This window comes from Panthera tigris, chromosome E2 (genome assembly GCF_018350195.1).
Source record: "Panthera tigris isolate Pti1 chromosome E2, P.tigris_Pti1_mat1.1, whole genome shotgun sequence".
In the NCBI taxonomy this organism is placed as follows: Eukaryota; Metazoa; Chordata; class Mammalia; order Carnivora; family Felidae; genus Panthera; species Panthera tigris.
This window is the reverse complement of record NC_056674.1, coordinates 11,723,733-11,750,956: the sequence shown is the minus strand read 5'-3', so window position 1 is coordinate 11,750,956 and position 27,224 is coordinate 11,723,733. Positions and strand designations below refer to the sequence as shown.

General features: G+C 53.9%; 1 protein-coding gene across 1 annotated transcript in view; it reads left to right on the top strand.

Annotated features, from left to right (window-relative positions):
- The first annotated feature begins 2,305 nt into the window (after window positions 1-2,305).
- CLPTM1 (CLPTM1 regulator of GABA type A receptor forward trafficking) overlaps window positions 2,306-27,224 on the top strand; it is a 31,641-nt gene continuing 6,722 nt past the window's right edge. Inside the window, exons 1-6 of the mRNA XM_042968862.1 lie at window positions 2,306-2,412; window positions 8,392-8,504; window positions 19,249-19,372; window positions 20,540-20,698; window positions 22,305-22,422; window positions 26,706-26,791. Coding sequence (XP_042824796.1) covers window positions 2,341-2,412; window positions 8,392-8,504; window positions 19,249-19,372; window positions 20,540-20,698; window positions 22,305-22,422; window positions 26,706-26,791 — 672 coding nt within the window. The 5' untranslated portion in view covers window positions 2,306-2,340. The remainder of the gene's footprint in view (window positions 2,413-8,391; window positions 8,505-19,248; window positions 19,373-20,539; window positions 20,699-22,304; window positions 22,423-26,705; window positions 26,792-27,224) is intronic.

Genomic DNA, 27,224 nt, shown 5'->3' with positions numbered 1-27,224 from the left:
TTTATTTTTGAGACAGAGAGAGACAGAGCATGAACGGGGGAGGGTCAGAGAGAGAGAGGGAGACACAGAATCGGAAACAGGCTCCAGGCTCTGAGCGGTCAGCGCAGAGCCTGACGCGGGGCTCGAACTCACGGACCATGAGATCGTGACCTGAGCCGAAGTCGGACGCTTAACCGACTGAGCCACCCAGGCGCCCCTGCAGTTTATGAGACAGGAGGGCCGACTGGAGCTTTTATATCTAGAGTTAAAAGCAAAGATGGGGTTACATGAAGCTAGAGAAGATTAAGTTTCAAAGCCCTTCACTTGCCTGGGCTTTCTGTGGTCCTCTATTACAGATTACACACGTAATTTTGCACTGTTATTTATTATTAATTAATTAATTTATGTTTTTAGTGTTTATTTATTTTTGGGAGAGAGAGCGAGCACAAGCAGGGAAGGGGCAGGGGGAGGGGTGGACAGAGGCTCCAGGCAGACTCTGTGCTGACAGCAGAGAGCCTGATGTAGGGCTCAAAGCCATGAACCGTCAGATCATGCCCTGAGCTGAAGTTGGATGCTCAACCGACTGAGCCACCCAGGCGCCCCTAATTTTGCACTTTTGAGAAAGAGGCCAGCAAATCTCAGTCTGCCTCATGTCTGGTGGACTTAGTGAGTATGTTCATTTCATCCCTAGACTGCGCCTACAATTTTAGAGAATCGTTCTCACTACCCTTATTATATGGGAAGAGAAGTGGACTGGGCAAGATGTTCTCTAAGGTTCCTTCTTGCCTTTGTGTTGGCTCTCAGATGTGTGTCATCTACCTGCTGCACGAAGACTTTCACCCTTTCACTTAGCAACCATCCCCTGGGGCAGTGCTGGAGGCAGAGCAGTGACCGTGAATGCCCTGGGCTTCCCCGCCCACTCCCACGGCAAGACATACCACACCACCACACCCATCCCTGACAGCGGTAACACAAAATGGGCGGGGGGGGGGGGGGGAGCTGGGGAGTCCTGAGATCTGGAAAGACTAGGAGACTGTGCCGGCACAGCCTGGGGGCCAGGGAGGGTTTCCAAGAGGAGGTGATATTACTACTGAGCTGGGACTAAGAGGAAAGTGAAGGAAGTAAACAATAAAATGAGAAATAAATTATTTGGAGAATCCCAATGCAAAGCCTACTCTCCCTTCCGGGTAATATGTAAGGTTCATAATAACAGTGCACAATATTGATCACTTGCTAAGAGCAGGTGTGTATGTGTGTGTGTAGGGCGGGGTGGGGTGGTGGGAGGTGCTTTACATTAGTGATCTCACTAGGTCTTTCCAAAAACCCGGAGAGGCAAAAGCGGGAGGGAAATGCTTAGTTTATAAAAGAAACTGAGGCCCAAAGAGATAATGTCACTTGTCTGGGATCGTATAGAAGGTCAGTAGCACAACCAGGGTTTAAACACCTCCACTCCATTCATACATAAGGCTTAACAGCCGCTGACAGACTTCTGTCCTTTCCCGTCCTCCATACCATCCTCCCCAGACCAGGGGTCACTCAACCCGTGTCCAGGCTTGGAACTGTACAAACACACATAGCTAAGAAAAAGAATGAAGTTCTAGGAGCCCTTGAAGCCGAGTCCAGAGTTGCGAAACTGCTAGAAAGCAAAGACCACTCCGGAAACGCGCGTGCGGGCTAAACTCGGTGGCCCGAAGGGTTGGAAAGGGAACGACAGGGTCCGATTTGAAGGTGTGGTGGCCGTGAGAACCCTGAAATAATAACTTTGAATGCACAGAAAAATTATAACCTAAGGGGACTTGGAGGGAATGGTTCCTTTAGGAAGAGGGGTCTGAAGGCGATGACATTGGCCTAAGGCCCGCCCTCTGAGTCTCGGTACCGCGGCCAGGGAGGTTCCTTGAACACACGAAGGGCGTGTATTGAGCAGAACATTTTGAGGAGTTACGGTGGCCGGGAAAGCTCAAGAAACACGAAAACGGAAACGACTCGAAGAATCGGCCGAGCGAGGAAGGCAGGATGGCCAGCAAGGCTTCACATAAATGGAAGAAGCAGATTAACTCGAGGAAGCAAAGGCAATGGAGCCCGTGGGACGCTGATGCGCTGGCCGAGAAAGTCCGGGCGTTCCATGCAGGGTGACGGTCTACTAGGTGAAAACAAATGTACAGCAGGGTGGTGGTTGGGGTACGGTGGCCGGGCTGGTTCTTTCTTAGCCGGAAGCGGCTCTTCTGAGAGGCGTGGCTTGAGCTGTCTTGCCGGATACGGTAGCTGGCGGGCCCGGCGAAGTGTGAAATCTCGCGCGATCGCGCTGGCGCCGTCGGGGACGGGGCGGGGCTGGCGGCGGGGGCGGGGACCCGGAGCGGGAAGATGGCGGCGGCGCAGGAGGCGGACGGGGCCGGCAGCGCCGTGGTTGCGGCCGGGGGAGGCGGCTCCGGTCAGGTACGGAGGCCGAGAGGGGCCTGAGGGGTTCTTCCCCACCCGGGGGGCCTCCCACGGGGCGTGTCTTGCCCCTTTTCGCGGAATCCCGTGCACTGGGGGCTCCTTGCCCAGAGGGACCTTGAGTACCGGGCCCAGGCGGGCCGGGCAGTCCTGGAGGCCGGACGGTGCGGGGAGCGGGGCCCTGTTGCACGCCGGGTCCCCTGCACGCTCGCGCTGGGCGGCCACCAGGCTCATGGCTCGAGCCGGGAGACAGTGGCGCGGAGGGGCGCAGACTTCTACCCAGGCGCCCTGGTTCTCGACTCTGCGATTCAGGCTCTAAGACCGTTCTTGAAGTGGACTGGCATTCAGAGTCTCTCTCGCAGTGCCTGAGATGTGGGCAATCATTGATTGATTGGGAGTTTTCTAGCTCTGGGGAAGTCAGGTAGTCATCGTGGGTAAGGGCACGGGCGGTGGAGACCGACAGACCCACTTTACAGACGGGAATCCAAGGAAGAGCGAGACTAAGGCTCTTGTAGAAGGTCACCCAGGTTGGGTTTGGGATCCATTCCGTGTAGCAGTCCAGACATTGCTGACCCAGGGTGGTCAGGACTGGGAAGGGTGTTTATGCTTTGAGCATAAACTAATCCAAGGGGGTGGGTGGTGTTAGCCCAGGTGGTGGTGACTTCTGACCCTTTACTGTTTCAACTAAACTGGAGCTGCAGAACATACTTGTTCAGGCAGCCACCCTTCAGGCATTTAGGGAATGGATGGAGTGACAGCAAGGTGCTGTCGACCCACCCACTGGGATGTCACTGACATGTGGGAGGCAGCACCGGGGAGAGGAGGTGCAGGTTGAGAGGGAAGAATGAAGTTGACTTTCTATGTGACCTTGGACAAGTTCCTTGCTTTCTTTGGGCCTTTATTTCTCCAGTGATAAGTGCAGGGGTTGCACAGGATGGCCGGCCATGTGATGGGTCACAAAGATGGTTCCAGCCATGCCCCTGCCATCAGTGGAGTGGGAGAGAAGATTGACATGTAAAGAATTATAGTCCTGAATGACTAGGGTGGTGACAAAAGTCTGTGCCAGGGACTGAGGGAGCCCAGAGGAAGAGCAAATAATATCACCTGGGGAGGCCACCCAGATGAGATTTGGTGACTGAGCCCCACATACCTGGCTCAGCATCTGCAACCAGGGCCTGGCCTGGGGGCGGCCTCAGAAAATATTTGTTGAGTTAACTCTAGAACGAAGACAGAGTCCCTGTCCTCAGGGACTTCCCAGTCTTGCTGAAAGATCTTTTCCCCCTCTGAGTTTCTGCTGGCTACTGGATCGGGGGTGGTCAGAGAGACCAGGGCTCAGGTTCCCTTGATTGCCAGGCTTCCAGGGACCCCCTGATTTTTCTTTTGTCTCACCTCTGCTTAAAACCTTTCAAGACTTCTTCCTTTGCCTTCAAGGTAAAGTGCAAATTCTTTAGTAGATCACGGCCTTGCGTGGTCTGAATTTTCTTCAGGCTAGATAGATTAGTATTTCCCAGGCTCAGCACTATTGACATTTTGGGTCGGTTAATTCTGTGTTGTGAGGGGCTGTCCCGCACATTGTGGGGTGTTCAGGAGCATCTCCGGCCTCTACACACTAGATGTCAGTAACACACGTACCTCTCCCCAGTCGTGGCCGTCAAAAATGTCCCAGATGTTGCTAAGTATCCCCACCCGGGGGGCAAAAACACCCCTGCTTGAGAACCACTGAGTGAATGGAGCATCAGCCACTGTAAAGGTCTTTTATTTCCAGGAGTGTGCCTTGTTCTTTCCTTGTGGCCTTCTCACGTACTTCTCCCCTCTTTACCAGATCGATCCCTACTAGTTCTGTACATCACAGATGTTCCCTCCCCTAGGAAGCCCTCTCTGATTCTCTCAGACTGGGTCAGGGCTCCCACAGCCCCCTGGGCTCGCCTGTCCCAGCCCTGCGCACTCTAGGTTGTACTGTCTGCCTGTCTCTTCCCCTGGACTGGGAGGCCTTGGAGGGCAGAACCAGGACTGTTTGGGTCAACACTATATCCCCTGCACCGCCCAGCTTGGGACCCGGCACAGAGCAGGTGCTCAGTGTTTGTGGAATGAACAGGTCTTGAGTCAGAGGCTGGGCCGAGATGGAGTTCCCACGGTGGACCAAGGCAGTCGGTGAAGATGTGCTTGAAAGCCGGTCTTCATACTCCAGCCCAGGCTGATGGTCTCAGCTGCTTCTGGGCCCCTAAGCCAGTGTTTCTGGGGATTGTGTGAGATTGGATGTGTGGGTCCCAGAGGAGGAACTGTGTCTTAGTCACTACTGTGTGCAAGGACATCACACCCTCCCCAGCCTGTGGGGCCTAGCACTGAGGGGGCGGACCCTTGGCCGTGTCATGCTCCTGCCAGCCAGAGGCCCAAACACGGCCCAGAGCCCTGCCCTTCATTCCTTCAGCTAATGTATACTGAGTCCCCACTACTTGCCAGGCTCCAGGCTCATGCTGGGGATACAGCTGTGAACAGAACAGAGTCCCTGCCCTTTTGGAGCTCATGTTCTGTCTAAGGGTCCGGGGGGTGGGGGTGAAAGAATGGACAGGAGTACAATGAATATAGCAGGTCAGGTGGTGATAAGTCCCATGGACAGAGTAAAGCTGGAGAAGGAGATAAGAAGTGAGGGGTGAGTAAGAGGGTTTCAATTTATTTATTTTAATAATTTTTTTTTTTAACATTTATTTATTTTTGAGACAGACAGAGCATGAGCAGGGGAGGGGCAGAGAGAGACACAGAATCTGAAATGGGCTCCAGGCTCTGAGCTGTCAGCACAGAGCCCGACGCGGGGCTCGAACTCACGAACCGTGAGATCATGACCTGAGCCGAAGTCAGATGCTTAACCGACTGAGCCATCCAGGCGCCCCTGAGGGTTGCAATTTAAACAAGGTAGTCTGGGAAGGCCTCTCTGAGGAGGTGACATTTGAACAAAGACTTGAAGAAGACGAGGGAGGGAGGCATGCAGATACAGGGTCAGCAGGAAGCCTCTCGGGTAAAGGGAACTGCCAGTGCAAAGGCCCTGAGGTGGGAGGTGCCTGGTCCTACTAAGGAACAGCGAGGAGGCCTTGTGGCTGGACCCAATGAATGAGAGTAGAGAGGCATGGAAGGGGCCAGATCAGGCCAGGGCTTAGGGATCAACATGAAGACTTCGCCTTTACTCCCAGGGAAGTGGGAGCCACAGGGAAGTTGCCTTTCTTTTGAGCTACAACAGATACAACAACATTCACCTGTTGTCAGTATGGAGTTCAGTGGCATTTAGTCCAGTTTGGCAATTGTGCGGCACCCCCATCGCCACCGTCCTGTCTGCATCCAGTCAGAACATTCCGGTTTCCTCTTGCAGCCACTCTCTGCCCCCAGTTGGGCTCCTTTTTATTGCTGAGTAGCATTCCATTGTGTGTATGGATACACCAGGTTCATTCATCAAGGTGGAGGGGCCTTTGGGTGGTTTTTGGCTGTTACAAATAACGCCCCTGTGAACATTTGCACATTTGCACATAAGCTTTCCCGTGTGTGTGTGTGTGTGTGTGTGTGTGTTCTCCTTTCTCTTGGGTAGAGACCGAGGAGTGGGGCTGCTGGTTTGTATGGCAGGTGCACATTTCACTTATTAATGCTCTGCTGCATCTTTCAAAGCCGCAACCCCATCTCCCCACCGGCCCAGTTTCCTCCACACCCTCGTCAACACTTGTGATTGTCCGTCCTTTTGACTGTGGCCAGCATAGTGAAGTGGCATCTCACTGCGCTTCTCTGCCTTTCTGTGGGAGGGTTTCCAGCCAGCTTGTCCACCCGTGCGGGTAAGAGAACAGACCTGGGAGTCGGCCAGACATGGGTTCAAATCCTGGCCTGGCCCTCACCTTCTGTCTCTTGACCCTGAGAATCAGCGCACAGCTGCTGGAAGCGCTTACTTGGCCCCCAGCGCTCCCGGGAGCAAGGCCGAGCCTGAATAAGGGGACCCCGTGCCTGTCTCTGACCTTGCCTGCCCCCAGCCAACCCCTTCCGTGAAGCTGTCCTCCCAGCATGCCCTTCACCCAAATGTCAACAACAGCTCCTCAGGCAGGCTCCTGACCACCTAATCCAGAGTGGGTCCCCTTCCCCACCCCAGTCGGCATCATGTGTCCCTGCTTGTTTCCTCCAGAGCACTTTTGTTTCCTGTTTACCAGCTTGAACGGTCCTGTTGGCTGTTCCGTGGGTGTGTTTTGTTCTAGACCCTGAGCTCCGTGAGGGCAGGGCCCAGAGCTGCGTGGCCACTGCCTAGTACTGAGCCTGGTGCACAGTAGATGCTCAGGAAGTCCATTTTTCACACATGAAGGAAATCTTTTCTGTCTGAAACATACCAGTATTTTCACAACCTGGCCTCTGGGTCAGAGAGGGGAAGTGACGTGCCCAAGATCTCACAGTCAGGAACTGTGGGGCCCTAGAGCCCCTACCTGGTACCACGGTACTGTCCTGCATGTTGGTAGATACAGGGAGGAACTCCTGCCGAAGGGGACAGGGGGTGATGAATGACAGAGAGGGGTGGGCTCGGGGCTGTGGTGGGGGGAGGCCTGGGTGATGCGGGCAAGCCCTTCAGGGAACACATGTTGATTCCACAGGTGTTTGTTGAGCCCCTGCTCTGTGCTGGGCAGTGCTCCTGCCTCACGGTGACCATGACAGTCCTGGTCCTGCCTCTTGAAGGCTGAGCGGTGAGGGGACAGAGCTGGGAGGAGGAAGAGGACAGGATCCGGGAGCCAGCAGGTGCAAGGAGAGGGGTGGGAAGACATCCCCGCCTCGGGCCCTTCCTGACATGACATTCTCTGCTTCTGAGCTTCTGTTTCTGAGTGAAGATTGCTCTAGGAAGCCCTGCCTGACACCCCCTTGTCACCCTGCTGCCCTTTTCCTTCCTGAGCCACCCAGACTAGTGGATTCGCCTGCCCGAGCCTCCATCTGCCCGGCTGCTGAATGGAAACATTCCTAGTCGTGGCCTCATGGGGTAGTGTGTACCAGTGGCTCACAGTGGCGTGGCTCACACTCTGGCTGTGTTTCTCTGTGTCTGTCTCCTGCTGGATAAGGAGCCCCTGGAGGGACAAGGCCCCGCACAGGGCCGGCCACCGAGGAGGCCTTCGGAACTGTTTGCCCAGGGTAGACCCTTTTAGATAAACCCAAGCCTTATGGGATCTGGCACTTGTCACCATGCTGCATTGTCCCCCCAGCCTGCATTGTCCCTTGCATCCTGGGCTCTGGCTTCAGGGAGCAGTGGACAGTCCTCAGAGTCAGGTAGTATCTCTCCCCTTCATTTCTGTACCGGCTGCTTCCCTCACTGTCTCCTCTGCATTATCTCTTTGTTATGTTTTAAGTCTTAGCTCCAGTGTTCCTTCTTCCAGGAAGCCCTCCCTGACCTCTAGGCTGGACCAGATGCCCCCTCTATCATCCTACATCCCAGCCCTGTCTGCTCTGGATCATCCCTATCTGGGGACTCTTTAGCTCCCCCCACTGGACTGTGATTCCCCAGGAGGGCAGTACAGGGCTGTCTCCGTCACCTCGGTGTCACCAGCACGGAGTAGGTTTCGGGGAAGCGTTTTTGTCTTGAAGGAGCAAGATATACCACCCTTCCTGGGTGACTGTATTCATCCGTTCTCCAGTTCTTTAAATGTTTTTTTCTTAATGTTTATTTATTTTTGAGAGAGAGAGAGAGACAGAGAGCGAGAAAAGGGAGAGAGAAAGAGGGAGGCGTGGAATCCGAAGCAGGCTCCAGGCTCCGAGCTGTCAGCACAGAGCCAGATGCGGGGGCTCAAACTCACAAACCGTGAGATCATGGCCCGAGCCGAAGTCGGACGCTCAACCGACTGAGCCCCCCGGGCGCCCCGAAATGTTCTCCAGTTTTTGATCAGGCACCACTCTGTGCTCAGCCCTGTGCCGGGCCTTGGCACGCAGGGGTGCCTCAGGCGACACCCTCCCTCCTCACCTGGTCTCCGTTTCCTGCAGGTGGCCAGCAACGGCAGCATCGGGAGGGACCCACGGGCGGAGACCCAGCCCCGGAACCCAGCACCCCAGCCAGCGCCCAATGCCTGGCAGGTCATCAAAGGGGTGCTGTTCAGGTGAGCAGGTGGGGCTGCTTCTGGTCATCGAAAAAAGTTCACGTAAAACATAAGAAAGGAAAAAGCCACCGGGCATAACCATCGGTGGTGACTAGGGTTTTCTTTTACTGTGGTAAAATATGCTGTTGTTGTTATAAGTAGTCTCCATACCCCATGTGGGGCTCGAACTTACAACCCCGAGATCAAGAGCCACATGTTCTCCTGACTGAGCCCACCAGGCACGCCTATATGTCTTTTTTGAGATTTTATTTTATTTGCTTTAAATGTTTATTTATTTTTGGGAGAGAGAGAGAGAGAGAGCAGGGGAGGGGCAGAGAGAGAGGGAGGCAGACAATGCCAAGCAGGGTCCGTGCTGTCAGCGCAGAGCCCGGTGCAGGGCTCGAACCCACGATCCGTGAGATCATGACCTGAGCCGAAATCAAGAGTTGGCCACTCAACCAACTGAGCCACCCCACGCCCCTTTTAAGATTTTTTTTTTTTTTTAAATTATCCTTTTAAATGTTTTATTTATTATTGAGAGAGACAGAGACAGAATGCGAGTAGGTTACAGGCAGAGAGAGAGGGAGACACAGAATCCGAAACGGGCTCTAGGCTGCGAGCTATTAGCACAGAGCCCGACGCAGGGCTCGCACTCACGAGCTGTGAGATCATGACCTGAGCCAAAGTCGGACGCCTAACCGACTGAGCCACCCAGGCGCCCCTAAGATTTTATTTGTAAAGATATATTTTTTTTTAAACGTTTATTTATTTTTGATAGAGCACAAGTGGGAGAGGAGCAGAGAGAGAAGGAGACACAGAATCCGAAGCAGGCTCCAGGTTCCAAGCTGTCAGCACAGAGCCCGACACGGGGCTCGAACCCACAAGCTACGAGATCATGACCTGAGCCGAAGTCGGACTCTTAACCGACTGAGCCACCCAGGCGCCCCAAGATTTTATTTTTAAATAATCACTAGACCCAGCGCAGGGCTTGAACTCACAATTCTGAGATCAAGAGTTGCACACTCCACCAACTGAGCCAGCCAGGCTGGCTAAATATACTATGTTAAATTGCTAGGGCTGCTGTAACAGATAGCTCAGACTGGGGGCTGTAAACAACAGAAATGTATTTTCTCACAGTTCTGGAGGCTACAGGTCTGAGATCAAGGTGTCACCATGATAGAGGTTTCTTCCAAGGTCTTTCCCTGGCTTGTAGATGGCCATGTTCTGTGTGCCTACAGGGTCTTTGCACTGTGTGTGTCTGTGTCCTAATCCCCTCTTCTTATAAGGACACTGGTCATATCGGATTGGGGTCTGCCCAGTGGCATCACTTAGCTTCAGCCACCTCTTTAAAGGCTGGATCTCCCAATACACTCACTGGGGGTGACTGTACTTGGGGTTAGAACTTCAACTTATGAATTTTAGGGTGGGGGGGCGTAGTTTAGCCACAACATGTACATTACTACATAAAATATGCCAGTGCACAGTTGTAACAGTCACTCCCATGCATGTCCAAAACTTCATCTCCCCAGAGAGAAACTCTGTATCCATCAAGCACTAACAACCCCAGTCAGCACAAACCCCCGCTGTAACAACCCCTGGCGCCCATCATTGTATACGTTCCATCTCTCTGAACTCGACTGTTACACTTACCACGTTTAAGTGGAGTCATACAGGCTGTCCTTTTGTGCCTGGCTGGTGGTGGTCTTTTTATGTGTGCCTTCATGTGGCCGATTCCTGGGTAGTGGGAGCACAGGGCTTGCCTTCTGGAAACCTGGCCTGTGACCAAGGCCCTGGAGAGAAGCTGAGTGGGGTCAGGGAGATCTATCTGAGGCTGAGTTCTATGACTGCCCACCTAGACCTGGTGACAGTCTCCCTTCTCTGATCTGGGCCCTTTTTGCCCATTTGCAAAACAGACATTTCTTTTTCTTTCCAGAGAGGTATTTCAGCAAAATGTTCAAGAGACAGGCCATGCATTTAGGCAGGCACTTTCTCTCCTTATCAACTATAAGAAATTCCGTGGCAAAGTTGTTTATTTAATTTGTTATTAGGTTTAAAAAAATTTTTTTTTAATGTTTCTATTTATTTTTGAGAGAGAGAGAGAGACAGAGTGTGAGTGGGGGAGGGGCAGAGAGAGAGAGAGAGAGAGAGAGACAGAGAGAGAGACAGAATTTGAAGCAGGCTCCAGGCTCTGAGCTGTCAGCACAGAGCCTGATGCGGGGCTCGAACTCACGAACCGTGAGATCATGACCCACGCCGAAGTCAGATGCTCAACCAACTGAGCCACCCAGGAGCCCCTAATGTTTATTTATTTTTGAGAGAGAGAGAGAGGGAGAGAGAGAGAGAGAGCAAGCATGGGGGAGGGGCAAAGAGAGAGGGAGGCACAGAATCCAAAGCAGGCTCCAGGCTCTGAGCTGTCGGCACAGAGCCCCACGTGGGGCTCAAACTCGTGAACCGCGAGATCACGACCTGAGCCGAAGTTGGACGCTCAACCGACTGAGCCACAGAGGTGCCCCTGTTAATAAGGTTTTATTTAAATTTGGGTATAGGTAACATACATGTAATATTGTCTTTGGGTGTACGATACAGTGATTCCAGACTTAATACATCCGCCGCAGCTCATCGCATCAAATGCACTCCTTAATCCTCATCACCTGTTTCCCCCTTCCCCCACCCACTTCCCCATCAGTTTGTTCTCTAGAGTTAAGACTCTCTTTCTTGGTTTATCTCTCTGTCTCTTTTTTTTTTCCTTCTTACTCATTTGTTTTGTTTATTTTTTTATCATTTATTTATTTTTGAGACAGAGAGACACAGCATGAACGGGGGAGGATCAGAGAGAGAGGGAGACATAGAATCCGAAGCAGGCTCCAGGCTCTGGGCTGTCAGCACAGAGCCCGACGTGGGGCTTGAACTCACGGACTGTGAGATCATGACTTGAGCCAAAGTCGGACGCTTAACCAACTGAGCCACCCAGGCGCCCCTTATTTTGTTTCTTAAATTCCACATATGAGTGAAATCTTATGGTATTTGCCCTTCTCTGACTTACTTTGCTTAGTATGATAACCTATAGCTCCATGTCACTGCAAACGGCAAGATTTTGTTCTTTTTTATGTCTGGATAAGAATCTGTTTACGTGTGTGTGTGTGTGTGTGTGTGTATCTCATCTTTATCCACTTACCTGTTAATGGACACGTGGGCTGCTTCCCTAATTTGGCTAGTATAAACAATGCTGCTATGACATCGGGGTGCATGTATCCCCTTGAATTAACGTATTTGTATCTTGGGGGTATATACTCACTAGTGCAGTTCCTGGATCGTCGGGCAGTTCGTACTGTTTTCCACAGTGGCTGCACCAGTTTGCGTTCTCACCAGCAGCGCGCGAGGGTTCCTTTCGCCACATCCTTGCGTAGCAGAGTTGTTTAAAACAGTCCTCCCCTTGGCCAGTACGTCCTTATGGGGCTGTGGCCTGCCGCAAGGGAGCCTGGGAAATGTGATCTTTCTTCTGGGAAACCGAGCGCCCCGTAGAAAGCTGGGGGTTCTGTTCCTGGGGGGCGAAGGTGGTGGGGGTAGGTCAGCTGCTTGTCTCCTCCATGCCGTCGTCCTCGTTTTCCCCTCGAAACTCATTAGTAATACACGCTTCCTGTAGAAAGCAAATTCAAACTGTACAGATGCACAGAGAGAGGGAAGTCACACAGAAGTGTGTTAGGATTGGTGGCCGTCCTATAAACGCACACCCGCGGTTTGCCTGAGGTGACGCTATGTGAAGATGCTCATAGACAGTTGTTCAAAATAGAGGAAAATGGGGAACGGCCCGCGTGTCCAAACCAGAGGCTCGGCTGCTGAAACGTGGAGGGGGGCAGGTGCCCTCCGACACCTCGGGCCCCCCACCTCCCTGCCGTGTGCCTTCGCTGGCCGAAATACCCTCTCGTGCCTGAGTTTCCGTCTCAGAGCAGGGAATCCTGACAGTTCGCAGGTCATGACGGGGTGCCAGGAGGTCTCTGTCAACTGGAGACAGCGGGAGCTGGCACCTGCTCAGAATTGGCCAGGGTTGCTTTTGTTTCTGAGGGTTAAAAAACTGAGCTAATATAAAGAGAAGCAGCTTAAAAAACAAAAAAAAAAAAGCAGCCCACAATCCCAGACAGTCACCAGTCACATTTGGGTGTGGGACAGGCCTGCCTGCCTGGTGTCTTCCAAGGATGTCACCCAGGATGCGGGGAGGCTCTGCAGGAAGGAAATTCCCCACTGTTCCACCCAGACACTTGGGCGCCATCCCTGACATGCACCCAAGCTTCTTCCACTGCGGCCTCTGTTCCCTCCATTCCTTCTCCGTTCCACTCTTCCCCACCGGGTCCAGTTAGGACCTAGAATTTTCTTCCGTATCCTCTTCCTTATTGCGTGCTCCAAGCAGCTGTGAATAAAGATTATTTTTATCTTTCCCTTCACTTTTACATAAGAGTAGCCTATTTTCCCCAGTTCGGCACCTTGATTTTTTTCATTAACAACATATCTTAGAATCTTCCCACATCAGTGCATACGGCCGCTTCCCCTTCAGATACACATTTTTTAATATGGTCATAGCTTAGGCTCATTTCCTTCCTTAGAACCAGGCAGCACCAAACGTTAGCCGGGGTGGGTGCCTGGAGACCATGTCGCCTGGAATTCTTTTTTTTTTTTTTAATGTTTATTTATTTTTGAGAGAGAGAGAGAGAAACAGAAAGCAAGCAGGAGAGGGGCAGAGAGAGAGAGGGAGACACAGAATCCCAAGCAGGTCCCAGGCTCCGAGCTGTCAGCACAGGGCCCAATGTGGGGCTTGAACTCCTGAACGGTGAGATCATGACCTGAGCCGAAGTCAGACGCTTGACCAACTGAGCCACCCAGGTGCCCCTCAACTGGAATTCTTTTTAAAAAAAATTTTTTTTAACGTTTATTTATTTTTGAGACACAGAGAGGCAGAGCATGAACAGGGGAGGGGTAGAGAGAGAGGGAGACACAGAATCCGAAACAGGCTCCAGGCTCTGAGCCGTCAGCACAGAGCCCCACGCGGGGCTCGAACTCACGGACCGCGAGATCGTGACCTGAGCTGAAGTCGGCCGCTTAACCGACTGAGCCACCCAGGCGCCCCTTAACTGGAATTCTTAAGGTGGGGTCCAGGGTTTGTGTTCAGGGGCCCGTGAATTCTTCAAAACTTCAAGCAGATGGCATAAGAATGGACTTTTTTGGGGAGAGTGGAGTCCAGTTTTCGGCACGTCCCCACGATGCCAGTGGTTACCTGGAGTGGGGGATGGGATGGGATGGGCACTGTGTGGATAGATGGATGGGGTGGAGAGTTTTCATTATTTGACTTTTCATGTACTTAACACCCTTCTGAACCCGTGAATGCAGGGTACGGACGTGGGGTGGGAGAGAAGATTTACTGTCTCTTTTATTTGCTTACTCCGGTAGGCTGAAAAGCATCAGGTGAACGCCAGTCCCCTCCAGGCCTGTTGTTGTAGGGTAGGACTTCCTGGCCTGGGATGTGTGGATGGAGGGGTGTGTCCACGAGCCGTCTGAGAGGACCCACAAAACTGTGGGTGTACAGGTACACACGGGTGCTGTTCAGGAGACAAGGGATCTGGACTTCTCCAAAAACGTCTGGTCCAGTCTACCTCCTTTTACACGTGGGGCTTCCTCCAGGAGCCCGGAGGAGGGGTGGGACTCCTGAGGCCACACTAAGCCGGGGCAGAGCTGCTGGTGGGCATCCCTGCTCCCACACGCTCCCTCGGCATCATTAACCAGAACGGGATCCTCTCTTGGAGGCGGAGGGTTCCCCAGAGATCGCCAGCTCCAGACCTTCCTCAGCCGGGTGCGTCAGGGACTTCTTGCGGAGGCAACAGATGGCTCAGCTGGGCCATCGCCCCTGAGATCCCAGACCCCAGGGCTCCGTAGCTGCTACAGGCAAAGACAAGCCTCTCTGCCCAATCATGCCCTTCCGTGTGGTTTGGGGCCCACCCGCGCTAAGATTCCCTGGTGGTAGTTTTCCATTCCAAAGAGTTTTGTCTGCCTTTTTCCTATGATGAAACTAATAACATCTAACACTTTTAAAGTACTTACTGGCTGTGTATCAGGCTTCGTTCTCGGTGACGTATATATATCATGGGTGTGCATGCATACGTACTTATAGACGGATACGGGTACAGAGTTATGTTCATGCATTTAGTGCTTATAAACAACCCTACAGGGTAGGTAGTGTTATTATCCCCATTTTCACTGTTGAGGAGACAGAGGCCTGGAGAGGTTAAGTCTTGCCTGAGGTCACACAGTTGGTAAGAGGCAGAGCTGGGCTTCAGGTCCGGGTATTGCAAACTAGAGGCTGAGCCCTTAACCTCTGCTATATTGCTTTTCATACCGGTAATTAATAAGTTCCTGTCTCATTTAATAATTACACAGCAGCAGGTGTCTGAGAGACCTGAATTAACACAAGTTTTTTTAGAAGTTGTTTATTTCTCTCTCATGTGCTATTCCAGACATAGGAAAACCAGGATTCTGTCATCTTCTGCAACCCAGATTCCCTCCTGCCTTTTTTCTACCGTCAATAGGTTTTGCCCCTCGTCTGCATGGCCCAGGGTGGCTGCTGAAGATCCAGCCATCACATCCACATTCTAGGAGGGAAGCAGAAATCAAGGAGGCCTATTCTTTCTCTTTAAGGACACTCCTCCAAAGCCCAGCACAATACACGGTGTTTACATTTTATTGGCCAGGACTTCACCTTTTCTCCATTTCTAGCTGTTAGCGAGGCTGGAATTGTAGTCTTTATTTAGGAGTTCTCTTTTTGAGACAAAAGGGGAAGACAGATATTGGGAAACATCTAGCAATCTGCTACAATTTTGTTTGGGGCTTTTCTTTTGTTCATTAAAAGACAAAAAAAAGGCGCGCCTGGGTGGCTCAGTCGGTTAAGCGTTTGACTTCAGCTCAGGTCATGATCTCACGGTTCATGGGTTTGAGCCCCGCTTTGGCCTCTGTGCTGACAGGGCGGAGCCTGGAGCCTGCTTTGGATTCTGTGTCTCCCTCTCTCTCTGCCCCTCCCCTGCTCATGCTGTCTCTCTCTCAAAAATAAATAAACATTAAAAAAAATTTAAAAACAAAAAAAATTCAAAACAAAAAGCCTTAAGAAGAAAGTAAAAATCACCTAAGGATAACCATCAGTCATCATTACTCTATTGATGGTGATCCTTTTACATGTTGATTCGTATAAATGCTGGGGGTTTTTTGTTTGTTTGTTTTGTTTTTTTAAGTAGGTTCTTCTCCCAACGTGGGGCTGGAACTCGCAACCCCTGAGATCAGGAGTCGCATACTCCACTGACTGAGCCAGCCAAGTGCCCCTGGTTTTTTTTATTTAGGATTTTTAAGGCAGTATTGTGTCTCGTGGCCTATTGTTTTTGTACACCTTCCCCCTACTCTCCCAAACCAGGAAATCCATTTGAAAGTCTGATGCGTATCATTTCATACCTCTCTCTCTTTCTGTGTGGTTTTGGGTTTTTTTGTGTTTCGTTTGTTTGTTTTTTTAAGTAATCTCTACACCCAATGTGGGGCTAGAACTCACAATCCTAAGATAAAAAGTCCCATGGTTTTCTGACCAAGCCAGGCAGGTGCCCCTTTAGAACTTTTCTGTCTTCCCCAACTGAAACACTGTACCCATTAAACACTAACTCCCATTCCCTCCTCCCCCTCAGATTTGTTGTTTTTTAACATGTTTATTATACAAAATTGGAGTCCTATTCTACATACTTTCCTTCTCTTCCTTTCTTTCCATACTTGCCTCTCTCTTTTATCTAAACAAAAATTTTTTTTAATGTTTATTTATTTGGGAAAGCACACACTTGCGTGAGCGGTGGAGGGGCAGAGAGAGAGGGAGAGAGAATCCAAGTAGGCTCTGTGCTGTCAGCACTGATCCCAACTTGGGGCTCGAACCCATGAACTGTGAGATCAGGACCCGAGCTGAGATCGAGAGTCAGATGCTTAACCGACCGAGCCACCCAGGCTCCCCTCGCCTTTCTCTTTTAATAGTATGTCCTGGAAATAACTGCGAAGTCAATGCTGATTCTAAGGCTGTGCAATATTGCGTTTATTCAGTTTTGTGGATTGAAAATAGGACGCCAGTGTATTTGTTTTTGTGTCATTTTGGTTTTGTTTCGTTTTTTCTGTCATGTTACTGAATATACGGTACTTCTGCCTCAAAGTAAACTCTGTCCCCCACGTGAGGCTCAAACTCATGACCCCGAGGTCAAGAGTCACGTGCTGCCAGCATGGTACTTTGAAAGTTCTCTTGGGGCTCCTGGGTGGCTCAGTTGGTTAAGCGTCCGGCTTCGGCTCAGGTCGTGATCTCACGGTTCATGGGTTCGAGCTCTGCGTCGGGCTCTGGGCTGACAGCTCAGAGCCTGGAGCTTGCTTGGGATTCTGTGTCTCCCTCTCTCGCTGCCCCTCCCCTGCTCGTGCTCTCTCTGTCTGTCAAAAATAAACATTAAAAAAAATAAAGCTCTCTTGATGCAAATTTTGAGGGTTGTTTTTTTTTTTAATGTTTTTTGAACGTTTATTATTGAGAGACAGAGAGGTAGACCCTGAGCAGCGGAGGGGCAGAGAGAGAGAGGGAGACACAGAATCCGAAGCAGGCTCCAGGCTCCGAGCTGTCAGCACAGAGTCCAACGTGGGGCTCGAACTCACAAACTGCGAGATCATGACCTGAGCCGAAGTCGGACGCTTAACCGACTGAGCCACCCAGGTGCCCTCAAATTTTGAGGGTTTTTGTAACAGATTCTGCAACATCAGAGTTGAGTTGTTGTGAGCATCTCAGAATTATTTGTAGGGATAATTTCGGACCTAGGATGAACATATTTTCTCCAGGAGGACATGCTTTCCATCCAGTGGCTGCTGGGGGCATCAACCATCCGAGGTCTCTTTGCACCCACCAGGTGATTCCTGAGGAGGGCCCGGCCTCACCTGCCTCCTGGGTCCTGGGTGTGGGGCCCTGTGGGGTCTTAGTTTCTCATGTCGTAGGTCTCTGGTTACCCTGTGTGGGTCTCGGCTAGCATTTCTGTTACCCACCAGAATACCTGGCAAGTGTCCTCAGACATAAAAAGAAGCTTCTGGTAGTGTTTCATTTCTCTTGTTTCCAGTCTTCCCTTCAGTTTTTGCCTGGTAAATCTATAGTCTTGTTCATTCTTCAGTGTTTTTTTGTTTTTAATTTAATTTTTTTTTAATTTGCATCCAAATTAGTTAGCATATAGTGCAACAATGATTTCAGGAGTAGATTCCTTAGTGCCCCTTACCCATTTAGGCCATCCCCCCCTCCCACAACCCCTCCAGCAACCCTCAGTTTGTTCCCCATATTTATGAGTCTCTTATGTTTTGTCCCCCTCCCTGTTTTTATGTTATTTTTGTTTCCCTTCCCTTGTGTTCATCTGTTTTGTCTCTTAAAGTCCTCGTATGAGTGAAGTCGTATGATTTTTGTCTTTCTCTGACTAATTTCACTTAGCATGATACCCTCCAGTTCCATCCACGTAGTTGCAAATGGCAAGATTTCGTTCTTTTTGATTGCCGAGTAATACTCCACTGTATATATAGACCACATCTTCTTTATCCATTCATCCATCGATGGACATTTGGGCTCTGTCCATACTCTGGCTATTGTTGATAGTGCTGCTATAAACATGGGGGCGCATGTGTTCCTTCAAAACAGCGCACCTGGGGGCACCTGGGTGGCTCAGTCAGTTGAGCGTCCGACTTCGGCTCAGGTCATGATCTCACAGCTCGTGAGTTCGAGCCCCGCGTCGGGCTCTGTGCTGACAGCTCAGGGCCTGGAGCCTGTTTCGGATTCTGTGTCTCCCTCTCTCTCTGCCCCTAACCCACTCGCATTCTGTCTCTGTCTCTCTCAAAAATAAACATTAAAAAAACAAAAACAAAAAAAAAACAGCACACCTGTATCCCTTGGATATATTCTTCAGTGTTTTTAAGAAAATGTATTTACAGGGGCTACCTCAGGCGGTGGAGATTATAACTCTTGATCTCGGGGTCGTGGGTTCAAGCCCCACGTTGGGTGCAGAGATTATTTAAATGAATAAATAATTAGAACTTAAAAAGATAGTATGTATTTACATATATTCGTACATAAACTTGGTAAAAAAAACATACATAAGAGAACCACGAGCAGAATATATCTTTGCTACTTCAAGATACATAATTATGTATAGAAAACCAGCATTGATATGTTCTTAGTATATTAATTTTTACTAATCTTTTCCAAGTTGCTTCCAACCGCAGTGTTGGCCTGAATCGCCTAGCCCAACATTACTAAAATTTGGGACTAACCCTTGACTCATTGTCTGCTTCTCAAGTACTTCAGTTGACTTGAAGTTCTAAAATGTGGCTCTCAAAGGTGCCGTGCCTCCAAAATGCTGAGGTTCCAGATTCTTAGGGTCCTCTCACTTTGGGGTCCCAGGGGCCTGGCGTGTCAGGTTTCCTAGGTCTGAGGTTAGAAGGTCCAAGCCCTCGCAGCCCCGCGGCCACCAGGGCCTTTTGGGAAACGTGGGCAGCACCCCAGATACGGCCTCTGGGGGCATCTAGTCTTCCCAGCAGCCCGGGGGCTGCCTTCTCAGGGGCCCTCCCTGCTCCCTGCTCCGTCACCGGCCCCGGGTCAGGCCCTACCTAGCCCGTGCTGAGTCTGGAGGAGGTCAGGCAGACCCACGTTGCAAAGAAGAGGCTTGGGACTCACCACCTGTCCTGCTTGCCTCCTCAGGATCTTCATCATCTGGGTCATCAGCAGCTGGTTCCGCCGAGGGCCGGCCCCTCAGGACCAGGCGGGCCCCGGAGGAGCCCCGCGCGTCGCCAGCCGCAACCTGTTCCCCAAAGACACTTTAATGGTAACCGCCGGCTGGGAGGCCAGACTCGGGAGATGACGGTGTGGGGGAGGGTGTGAGCAGTTGGGACAGACAGGTCCCTGGTCACTGTCAGCCGCGCACGGGTCTGGGCTTGAGGAGCCCCGGGTCCATTCTCAGCCCATGCGACCTGGGTCAATCTAGCAACACGCTTAAGGAAAGAGTAAATTCTGGTTTTGTGGGGAAGAGAGACACCAGAGGTTTCACGCACTTGTTCTCAAACGCTTTTAACAGGGCCTGTACGTACTTCAAAAGTCCGCTTAGGTTTCAGAATTGCGAAGAGAGGTGTGCAGGGGACGTGTTGGAAAGAAACGGGAGGGAGAGAGCGAGGAGCCCGGCAGAGGGGGACGAGGGACACGCGTCCTGTCCTGCAGGATCCCGAGTGGCCGGGGTTCGGGAGCACCCGCAGCCAGTGCTCAGACCCTGGTAACCCAGACTCCTCCCGCCTTTGCGCTTCTCCGCAGCTCTGGGATCCCCGACTGCACAGAGTTCTGGTTAGCGGGTGCCCGCTGCTCAGATGTGCTTTATCAGTGGGCCACTGGGGCTCTGGACAAAGATGGCCAAGGGGACTTGTGAAGGGAGGGTGCTCTCTGAGACCTGGTTTCTCCACTTCCCTGGTGTTTTCAGGGACCAGCTAACCCTCTTGCCGCTCTGACTGTGCTTTATCCACAAGCCTGCAGAGCTCTGACCAAGAAGGCTGTAAGAGACTGAGAAGGGAGAAGATAATTCCAGAGACTTTGATCCCTTCTGACCCCAAATTCTTCTTTCTTTCTTTCCTTCTTTCTTTCTTTCTTTCTTTCTTTCTTTCTTTCTTTCTTTCTTTCTTTCTTTCAGTAAGAAGTGGGGCTCAAACTCACTCCACCGCTGGCCGGCCGAGCCAGTCAGGCGCTGCCCCCAGATTCTAAGTGGCAGGCTGGCCGTTCTTCGGCTGTTTCTTGCTCACGGATGCCACAGGCTCGGACCAAGACAGACGTGGTGGCGGGGGAGGGTTGAGAAAAAACATTTATTCTAACAGCTGCCGTTCTTCACCTGCCCCCTTTCCGCTCCCTCCGCAACACCAGGGGTATCAGTGTGCTGCCGGCTCTTTATCCCCCAGCCTTCAGAGGCTCGGCAGCAGCCCTGAGCCCCCTCCCCGCCCGCCCCCCCCCACAGAACCTGCACGTGTACATCTCCGAGCACGAGCACTTTACAGACTTCAACGCCACGTCGGCGCTCTTCTGGGAGCAGCACGACCTCGTGTACGGCGACTGGACCAGCGGCGAGAACTCGGACGGCTGCTACGAGCACTTCGCCGAGCTCGACATCCCGCAGGTGGGGGCAGCTCCTGGTTTCTTCCGACTCCCAGTCCCGCCGCCGAGTGCAGGCTCCAGGCCGGGCGCCGTCCTCCGTTGTCACGCTGTGTGACCACAGGGAGGTCCCCGAGGTCTCTGGGCCTTGGCCTCCCCATCTGAAAAATGTGGGTGGGGTTGAAATTGGTCTGGGATCCTCCCAGCTACCTCTAGGGTGGAGAGAGAGCTCAGGTGACTTACAAGGTCAGACGGCTCGTGAGTGATTCGAGCTCAGGCGAGCTCAGGCCGTCTGGCTCTGGACTCCGGCAGCCCCGGGTCCGAATCTGCCTCCCCCAGGGAGCCTTCCTTGACGCTCAGGCTCGGACAGCTGGCCTTCTCTGGACTTCTGCATCCAAGCCTGCCCGCTCTGGGTTGTCCCTCCCGGGGCTGGTTTGGTCACCACTGTGTCCCCAGCCCTGCACGGCGTGGGGCCGATACCTCAGCGAATACGCATGTCAGTGAAAGTAATGGATCGGTGGACCAGTGGGTGGGGACGTCTCTCTGGGGCTGCCCTGTCTTTCATTTCCCCCCAGCGGGTCTTCTCCTCAGCCCCTGGGTGGGGGGGAGTGATGTCTGCTCTGGCTGGGTGCCTGGAAGTAGGGTGCGTGCACGGTCTTTCCAAGGCGGGTAGGGTAGCTTGCAGAGGAGTGGCTCGGCCGAGACCTCAGGCCCGGCCCCCGGCCCCCGGCCCCGTCCTCGTCCTTGCCACGAGACCCCAGGAAGGCCGAGGGGGCCGCAGGTTGGGTGGGGAGAGCTGCTCCCCAGCATCCGGTCTAACCCTCCTTCCCAGCTGCTTTGGGGTGGGGGGAGGTGGCTCGCTTGTGCCTGATTTTGACTCACTACATGCATTTCCCACTCGGGGCCGCAGGGGAGGCACCGGGTTTGATCAGGAGCCTTTACCGGAGTTTCCACGGGAAAAGCAAGGCAGGCAAGGGAAGCAGCTTAGGATCGGCTAGTTCGGTGGGCTCTGGGCTGGAGGGGTGGTCTCCAGCGGTGTGGACGTGGTGCTGGGTGATTCAGGGCAGCTTGGGGTATGAGATCAGGCAGACCAGGGGAGTCGGCAGGAGTGTGGGCTTGGATGGGCAGGTGAGTTGTTTGTCTCTAGGCATTAGTAGCCCTGGGAGGGGCGGCCTCTCCCCAGCCAGGGGAGCCCCCCCACCAAGATGTTGAAACAATAAAAATACACAAAACATAATTAACACAGAGGTGGGCTTAAAAGGCAGGGAAGTGACGGGGACACGGTGTGGCCAAGTTAATCCAAGCTCTGCTTGAGGAGCAGACGGGCCTCAGGCACATGACCACCGTCTTGGGTTTCCTCACCTGCGTCAGGTGGGAGTGAGAGTAGTCCCCTTCCTGGGGAGATCGTAGGTGACAGACACGGGCACTGAGGCCCCGCCAGGTGGAGCCCAGGGTCACACAGCCAGGGTGCGATCGAGGCGGGGCTCGGACCTGAGCGTGTCTGACATCAGTGGCTGGCTCGCGGGCGCCTGGCCACGCCGGCCCGCGCCAGCACTCCGGAGCCGGGGCCCGGAGCCGGGTGCCGAGAGGGGCCTCAGCCTTTCCTTTTCCCCTGTCGGTCTGCCTTGCAGAGCGTCCAGCAGAACGGTTCCATCTACATCCACGTCTACTTCACCAAGAGCGGCTTCCACCCGGACCCCCGGCAGAAGGCCCTGTACCGCCGGCTCGCCACCGTCCACATGTCACGGAGTAAGCACCCCCACCGGGCGGCAGACCCCCAACGCCAGGCCCACAAGGGCAGGCAGGAACCCCAGCCGGGGGTGGGGGGGGCGCAGCTGGGGTGGGCAGGCCAGCTCCAAAGGGACTTTTGGAAGTGGGGACGGGCTTCCTAGAAGGGGAGGGCAGGGGGAGGGCGGGGCTGGCTTGTGCCCGCTGCCAGGCCTGGTGGGAGCGGACGTTCCAGAATGGTCTGTGAGGGAGCAACAAAGAGTAAGCAGGGTGAAGCCGGGAGGACTCTTGGGGCTCATCTCCTGTGTGGCGTCCGTAACCGCGCGAACGGGTCTTGCGCAAACGCACCGCCCTGCGGGGGTCCTGTGGGGTGGTGTCTGGCTCCCAGGGCGTTCCCGGGTGAGTGTGCTGTGAGGGCCACGGGGCTGGATGAGGCACCCCCCTCCCCGTCCTCATTCTGGCCGGCCAGCCGTCTGGCGCTGGCTGTTCACCAGAAGAATCCCGACTCTGTGGATAAAACCCAGGGACTCCGAGTGACCCCGACAAGCCCTGGGGGAGGGCCGGCCACTTGGGACTTCCGACGTAGTCTGACCAGGGTTTTTCTCTTTCCCCGGGGCTTCATCTTCAACTTCAACTCTTCTTGCGCATACGCGGTTTAAAATCCAAATAATTCAACAAGAGGGCGCAAGTCCTGTCTCCCTTCACCTCTCCCCTTTCCCCCCCTTCCCACTCCCCACAGCCAACTGCTTTCAAGCTCCGGTAGCCGTTCTTCGGCTACTTGTTGAACCTCCACAGTTCCCGATTAACCGGGTGATGCCGCGGTTTCTTGGTTTTTCAGTTTTAGACATTTTTCTTCACTTCCTGCTCTGGAAGAGAAAACCCTAACACAGGAGTAAGATTTTGATTACGTTAATATTCAGTGGCGTGGCTTGTTTGCATCCGAGCCACATGGTGAGCACAGTTGTTCTTCCCTTCCGGTCCAACTTCTCATTTTGCACGAGCTTCATCGTGGTTGGCGTCTTTTTGCTCCCACTTTGTGTCTTTGTCCCGGAGTCCACCGTGTCCTGATTGGCCGCCCTGTAGGACTCTCTCACCGTACTTGGGCTTCAGCAGATCTAGAAACTCCATGGCTCCCTCAGGAAGTTCCCGTTCCCTTCTTGTGAGTCTCGTGTGCCCACCTTGCTTTTACTTCGTCGCGCCTGGGGATCGAGTTCAGATCCCTCCGGCTGTTTTTGTGTGGGGCAGTGATAGATGTACGTCTCCTCGTGCGGGTTAGGTCTTTGCTAATTTTGGAGGGTATAAAAATATCCCAGAGGACGATCTAATTTTTTCATTATCACCTGTACTGGGCAAAAAAAAAAAAAGGTCGGTGACCCTGTCTCAGTCTCCAGAACTGATTGGCAGAAGTCCCCTCGTGTGTGCTGAGCTCTGCCGTGTGCGTGTGTCTGTGGAACGTGATGTGTGGCATCCGCTAGCGGGATCTGGTGCAGGCAGAGGCAAGCGGAGGGAGCGTGGCTTGCGTGGGTAGACTCCACAGGTGTGGCCCTGGGAGTGGGATTTGTTGGGAGCTCCGGGTTAGATGTGCCGGACACCTCGGAGGCTGCCTTGAACGTGGCCCAGGAGGGGGGGCGGCTCACCCGCCTCTCATTTGCCCCCGACCGACGCCAGTGTTATTTTCTGGGGTTTTGCCTTTCCGTGAAACGTGATCCGTATTCCTGCGCGGCTAAGGTCATGTTCGTGGTCAGCGTGACCCGTGTTGGCATGGTCTGCAAAATAGCATCTGTAGCCCTTGGACCTGAAAAGCCCGCTAGGACCCTCCAGGCCTCCCTTCCCGGCTTCGCAGCTGGGACCCCTTGGAGCAGGGGCTTGGAGGGACTCGGAGCTGGTCCCACGTCAAGTCCAGGGGGAAGAACGGGAGTGTGGGATCAGAGAAGTCCCCTCTGTCTCTGTCCCCAGAGGGCCAGTAGTTAGGGCATAGAGGAGGATGGTGTCATAGAGCTAACAGCAGCCACAGAAGTCCTTTACGTTTTCTAGTGGCCACTTAGTGTTAGCAATAGTTTTATTGAGGTCAACACGTTGTCATTTCAGTGTGGAATCAATGGGGAAAATTGGTGGGGTATCTTCGTCTTTGCCTTAAGTTTGTTTGTTTTTTGTTTGTTTGTTTTGTTTTGGTTTTTTTTTTTTGACATTTTTATTCTTGAGAGAGAGACCGAGCTCGAACTGGGGAGGGGCAGAGAGAGAGGGAGACACAGAATCCGAAGCGGGCTCCAGGCTCTGAGCCGTTAGCACAGAGTCCGATGTGGGGCTCGAATTCATGAGTGGTGAGACCTTGAGCCAAAGTTGGACACTCAACCGACTGAGCCACCCAGGCGCCCCCGCCTTAACTTTTGAAATCTAGTGTGTGTTATGCGCTCACAGCAGATCTCGGTCTGGCCCAGCCACATCATCAGTGTCCACAGCCTCCTGTGGCCACTGACTATACTGGCTGGTGCCGTTCCGGGAGCTGTAACTGCGAGAAAAGGGGACTCTTGTCCCCCACGGAAGGCAGGCCCATCTCATGTTATAGGCCATTTTGCATGCCACCAAATCATAGAATGCCACCTGAGCCGAAGCCACTCTCCTTCTGGGGCCAGGCCGGATACGGCTCCTCCCTTCCCTGGACAGCCTCTCCCTGGAACAGGAGCAGGGCACGTCCGCCTGGAAGGTTCCCTCCAGGATGCCCACCCTCAGGTGTTTCCTGCTCTCCCTGGACATGGAGGCAAGGTCTCCAATGAATGGACATGGGAGGAGTGGTGGGTGATGTTGACGCCGACAGGGAGAGCAGCTGGCTCTGGCCTGAAACCAAAAGCCAATTCCCAGAAGCCTTTTCACACTTGAGCTCATCCATAGAGTCCGAGAATCCCGAGCCCTGGTTCCGAGTCGGTGAGAGGGATCTGGGCCCTGTGGCTGGTGTTAATGTGACGGGCAGGGACCCTGTAGAGCAGGGAGCCACTTCCCAGTGGTTCTGCCAAGAAGGGGTGGGGCTTTGAACCCCATTCTCCGGAGGAGGGACTGAAGCCCAAGGAAGCGATGTAGCTCACAGAGGTCCCTCCGGGAGCCGGAGCCGGGATGTGACCCCAGAGCCCCCACCCTTGGCCCTCTCCCTTTCGCATTTCCCCCTCTCTCCCCGGCCCTCGGGCAGGAGGGAGTCCTGGGAGGGGCGGGTTGTCGTCGTGCTCCCAGAAGGAAGAGCTGAAGAGTACGGGGCCAGGGCGGAGGAGGGGAGACGGAGCTCAGGCGGGCACCGGCGTCCTCTTCCTGGCAAGTCTTGGCAGTCTTCCGGGCAGGATGGCAGGGGGCCCGTAGCCAACCTGGCCTCTGCAAGGGGAAGTGAGGTCCACTGCCGGCTGGGGATTCACAGCCCCTCAGTATCTCTCACATTGGTGGCTCCGGGCCTTCTCCAGAACTGTCCACAGCCCCCCTGTTTGTGTCTCTGGGTTCTACTAGTTGTCAGTCCTGGGGTTGGCAGACCGGACGAGGCAGCGGACGAGCCAGCCGACGGGGAGGTGAACTTGGGGCCGGGGCAAAAAGTGGTGGAGGAGACAGAAGTGGCAAGGAGGGCGGCTGGACGGCCTCCTGCAGTGGGGTGGGCAGGGAAGCCTGTGGAAGGGGAGCATGTCACCAGGGACCTGAAGGGTTCAGAGGAGCCAGGCGGGAAGGTTCCGACCACGGCGGGTGCGTGCCGGGGAGATGGAGCGGCACCTCGGAAGGCCCGGGGTCGGCGGGTGCGAGGAGAGAGGAGTGAGGCGGGCGAAGGCGGGAGGTCGGCGCGGCCGTGGCAGGCGCCCTGCTCCAGGAGCGGGAGCCTTCGGAGGCTCTGGAGCAGCTGCACGTGAGCTGATCCTTGGTTCAAAAGGATCGCTGCCTTGTGGAGAGAAGGTGGTGGGGGCAGGAGCGGGCCACCAGGGGGCCGGGAGGAGAGGGTGGCCCGCGGGTGGGAGGAGTGGTTGGATGCGAGGCACGTGCTGGGTGGGGGGCGGCCCCGGGGCGGCCGATGGAATGGGCCGAGCGGATTCTGGAGAAGGGCCACTCCAGGGCTTTGCCGGGGGCAGTATGGCAGATGTTGGCGTCGCTGTGACGTCGGGGGATTGGGCGGCGGGGTTTGAGGGGGCAGTTGCGGCTCTCCGGCCACTGTTCTCGTCCGCTGCGGGCTGGAGGCCAGTGCGCGGCTGTTGGTGGGCAGAGGTCCGGTGTCCGGTGCCGGCGGGTCTCATGTCCACCCTCTTTCCTCTGCCCCGCCCCCCCCCCCCCCCCCCCCCAACCAGTGATCAACAAATACAAACGCCGGCGATTTCAGAAAACCAAGAACCTGTTGACGGGAGAGACAGAAGCTGATCCAGAAATGATCAAGGTAAACGCGAGCACAGCTGTCGGATCTTGGGGGAGCACCTGGCCTTTCACAGCCCAGCAGCCGGCGTCCGCGGGTTCCCCTGTGGCACTCCCACTGAGCCGCTGTGGGGGCTTGGTTGGGCCACCTCGCCTCTCTGTGCCTCAGTTTCCTCTCTGGAAACCGGGTGAGGAATCGGAGCTACCTCTCAGGCTGGGGAGGACTCCGGGCAAGCATACAGCAGTCAGCACCTACGGAGCAAGCGTTCTGCCCGCTGAACACGCACGTACTTAGACGCTTCTCACCAGCCCCGCCGGGAGGGTCCTGTCACTGTTTCCATGTTCAGACCAGGAGACTTGCCCGGAGTGTCACAGTCAGGACCCGGCAGGGCTCAGGTTCACACCCAAGCAGCCAGGCCCCAGAGCCCAGGCTCACCCTGGCACAGAGTAGGCACCTG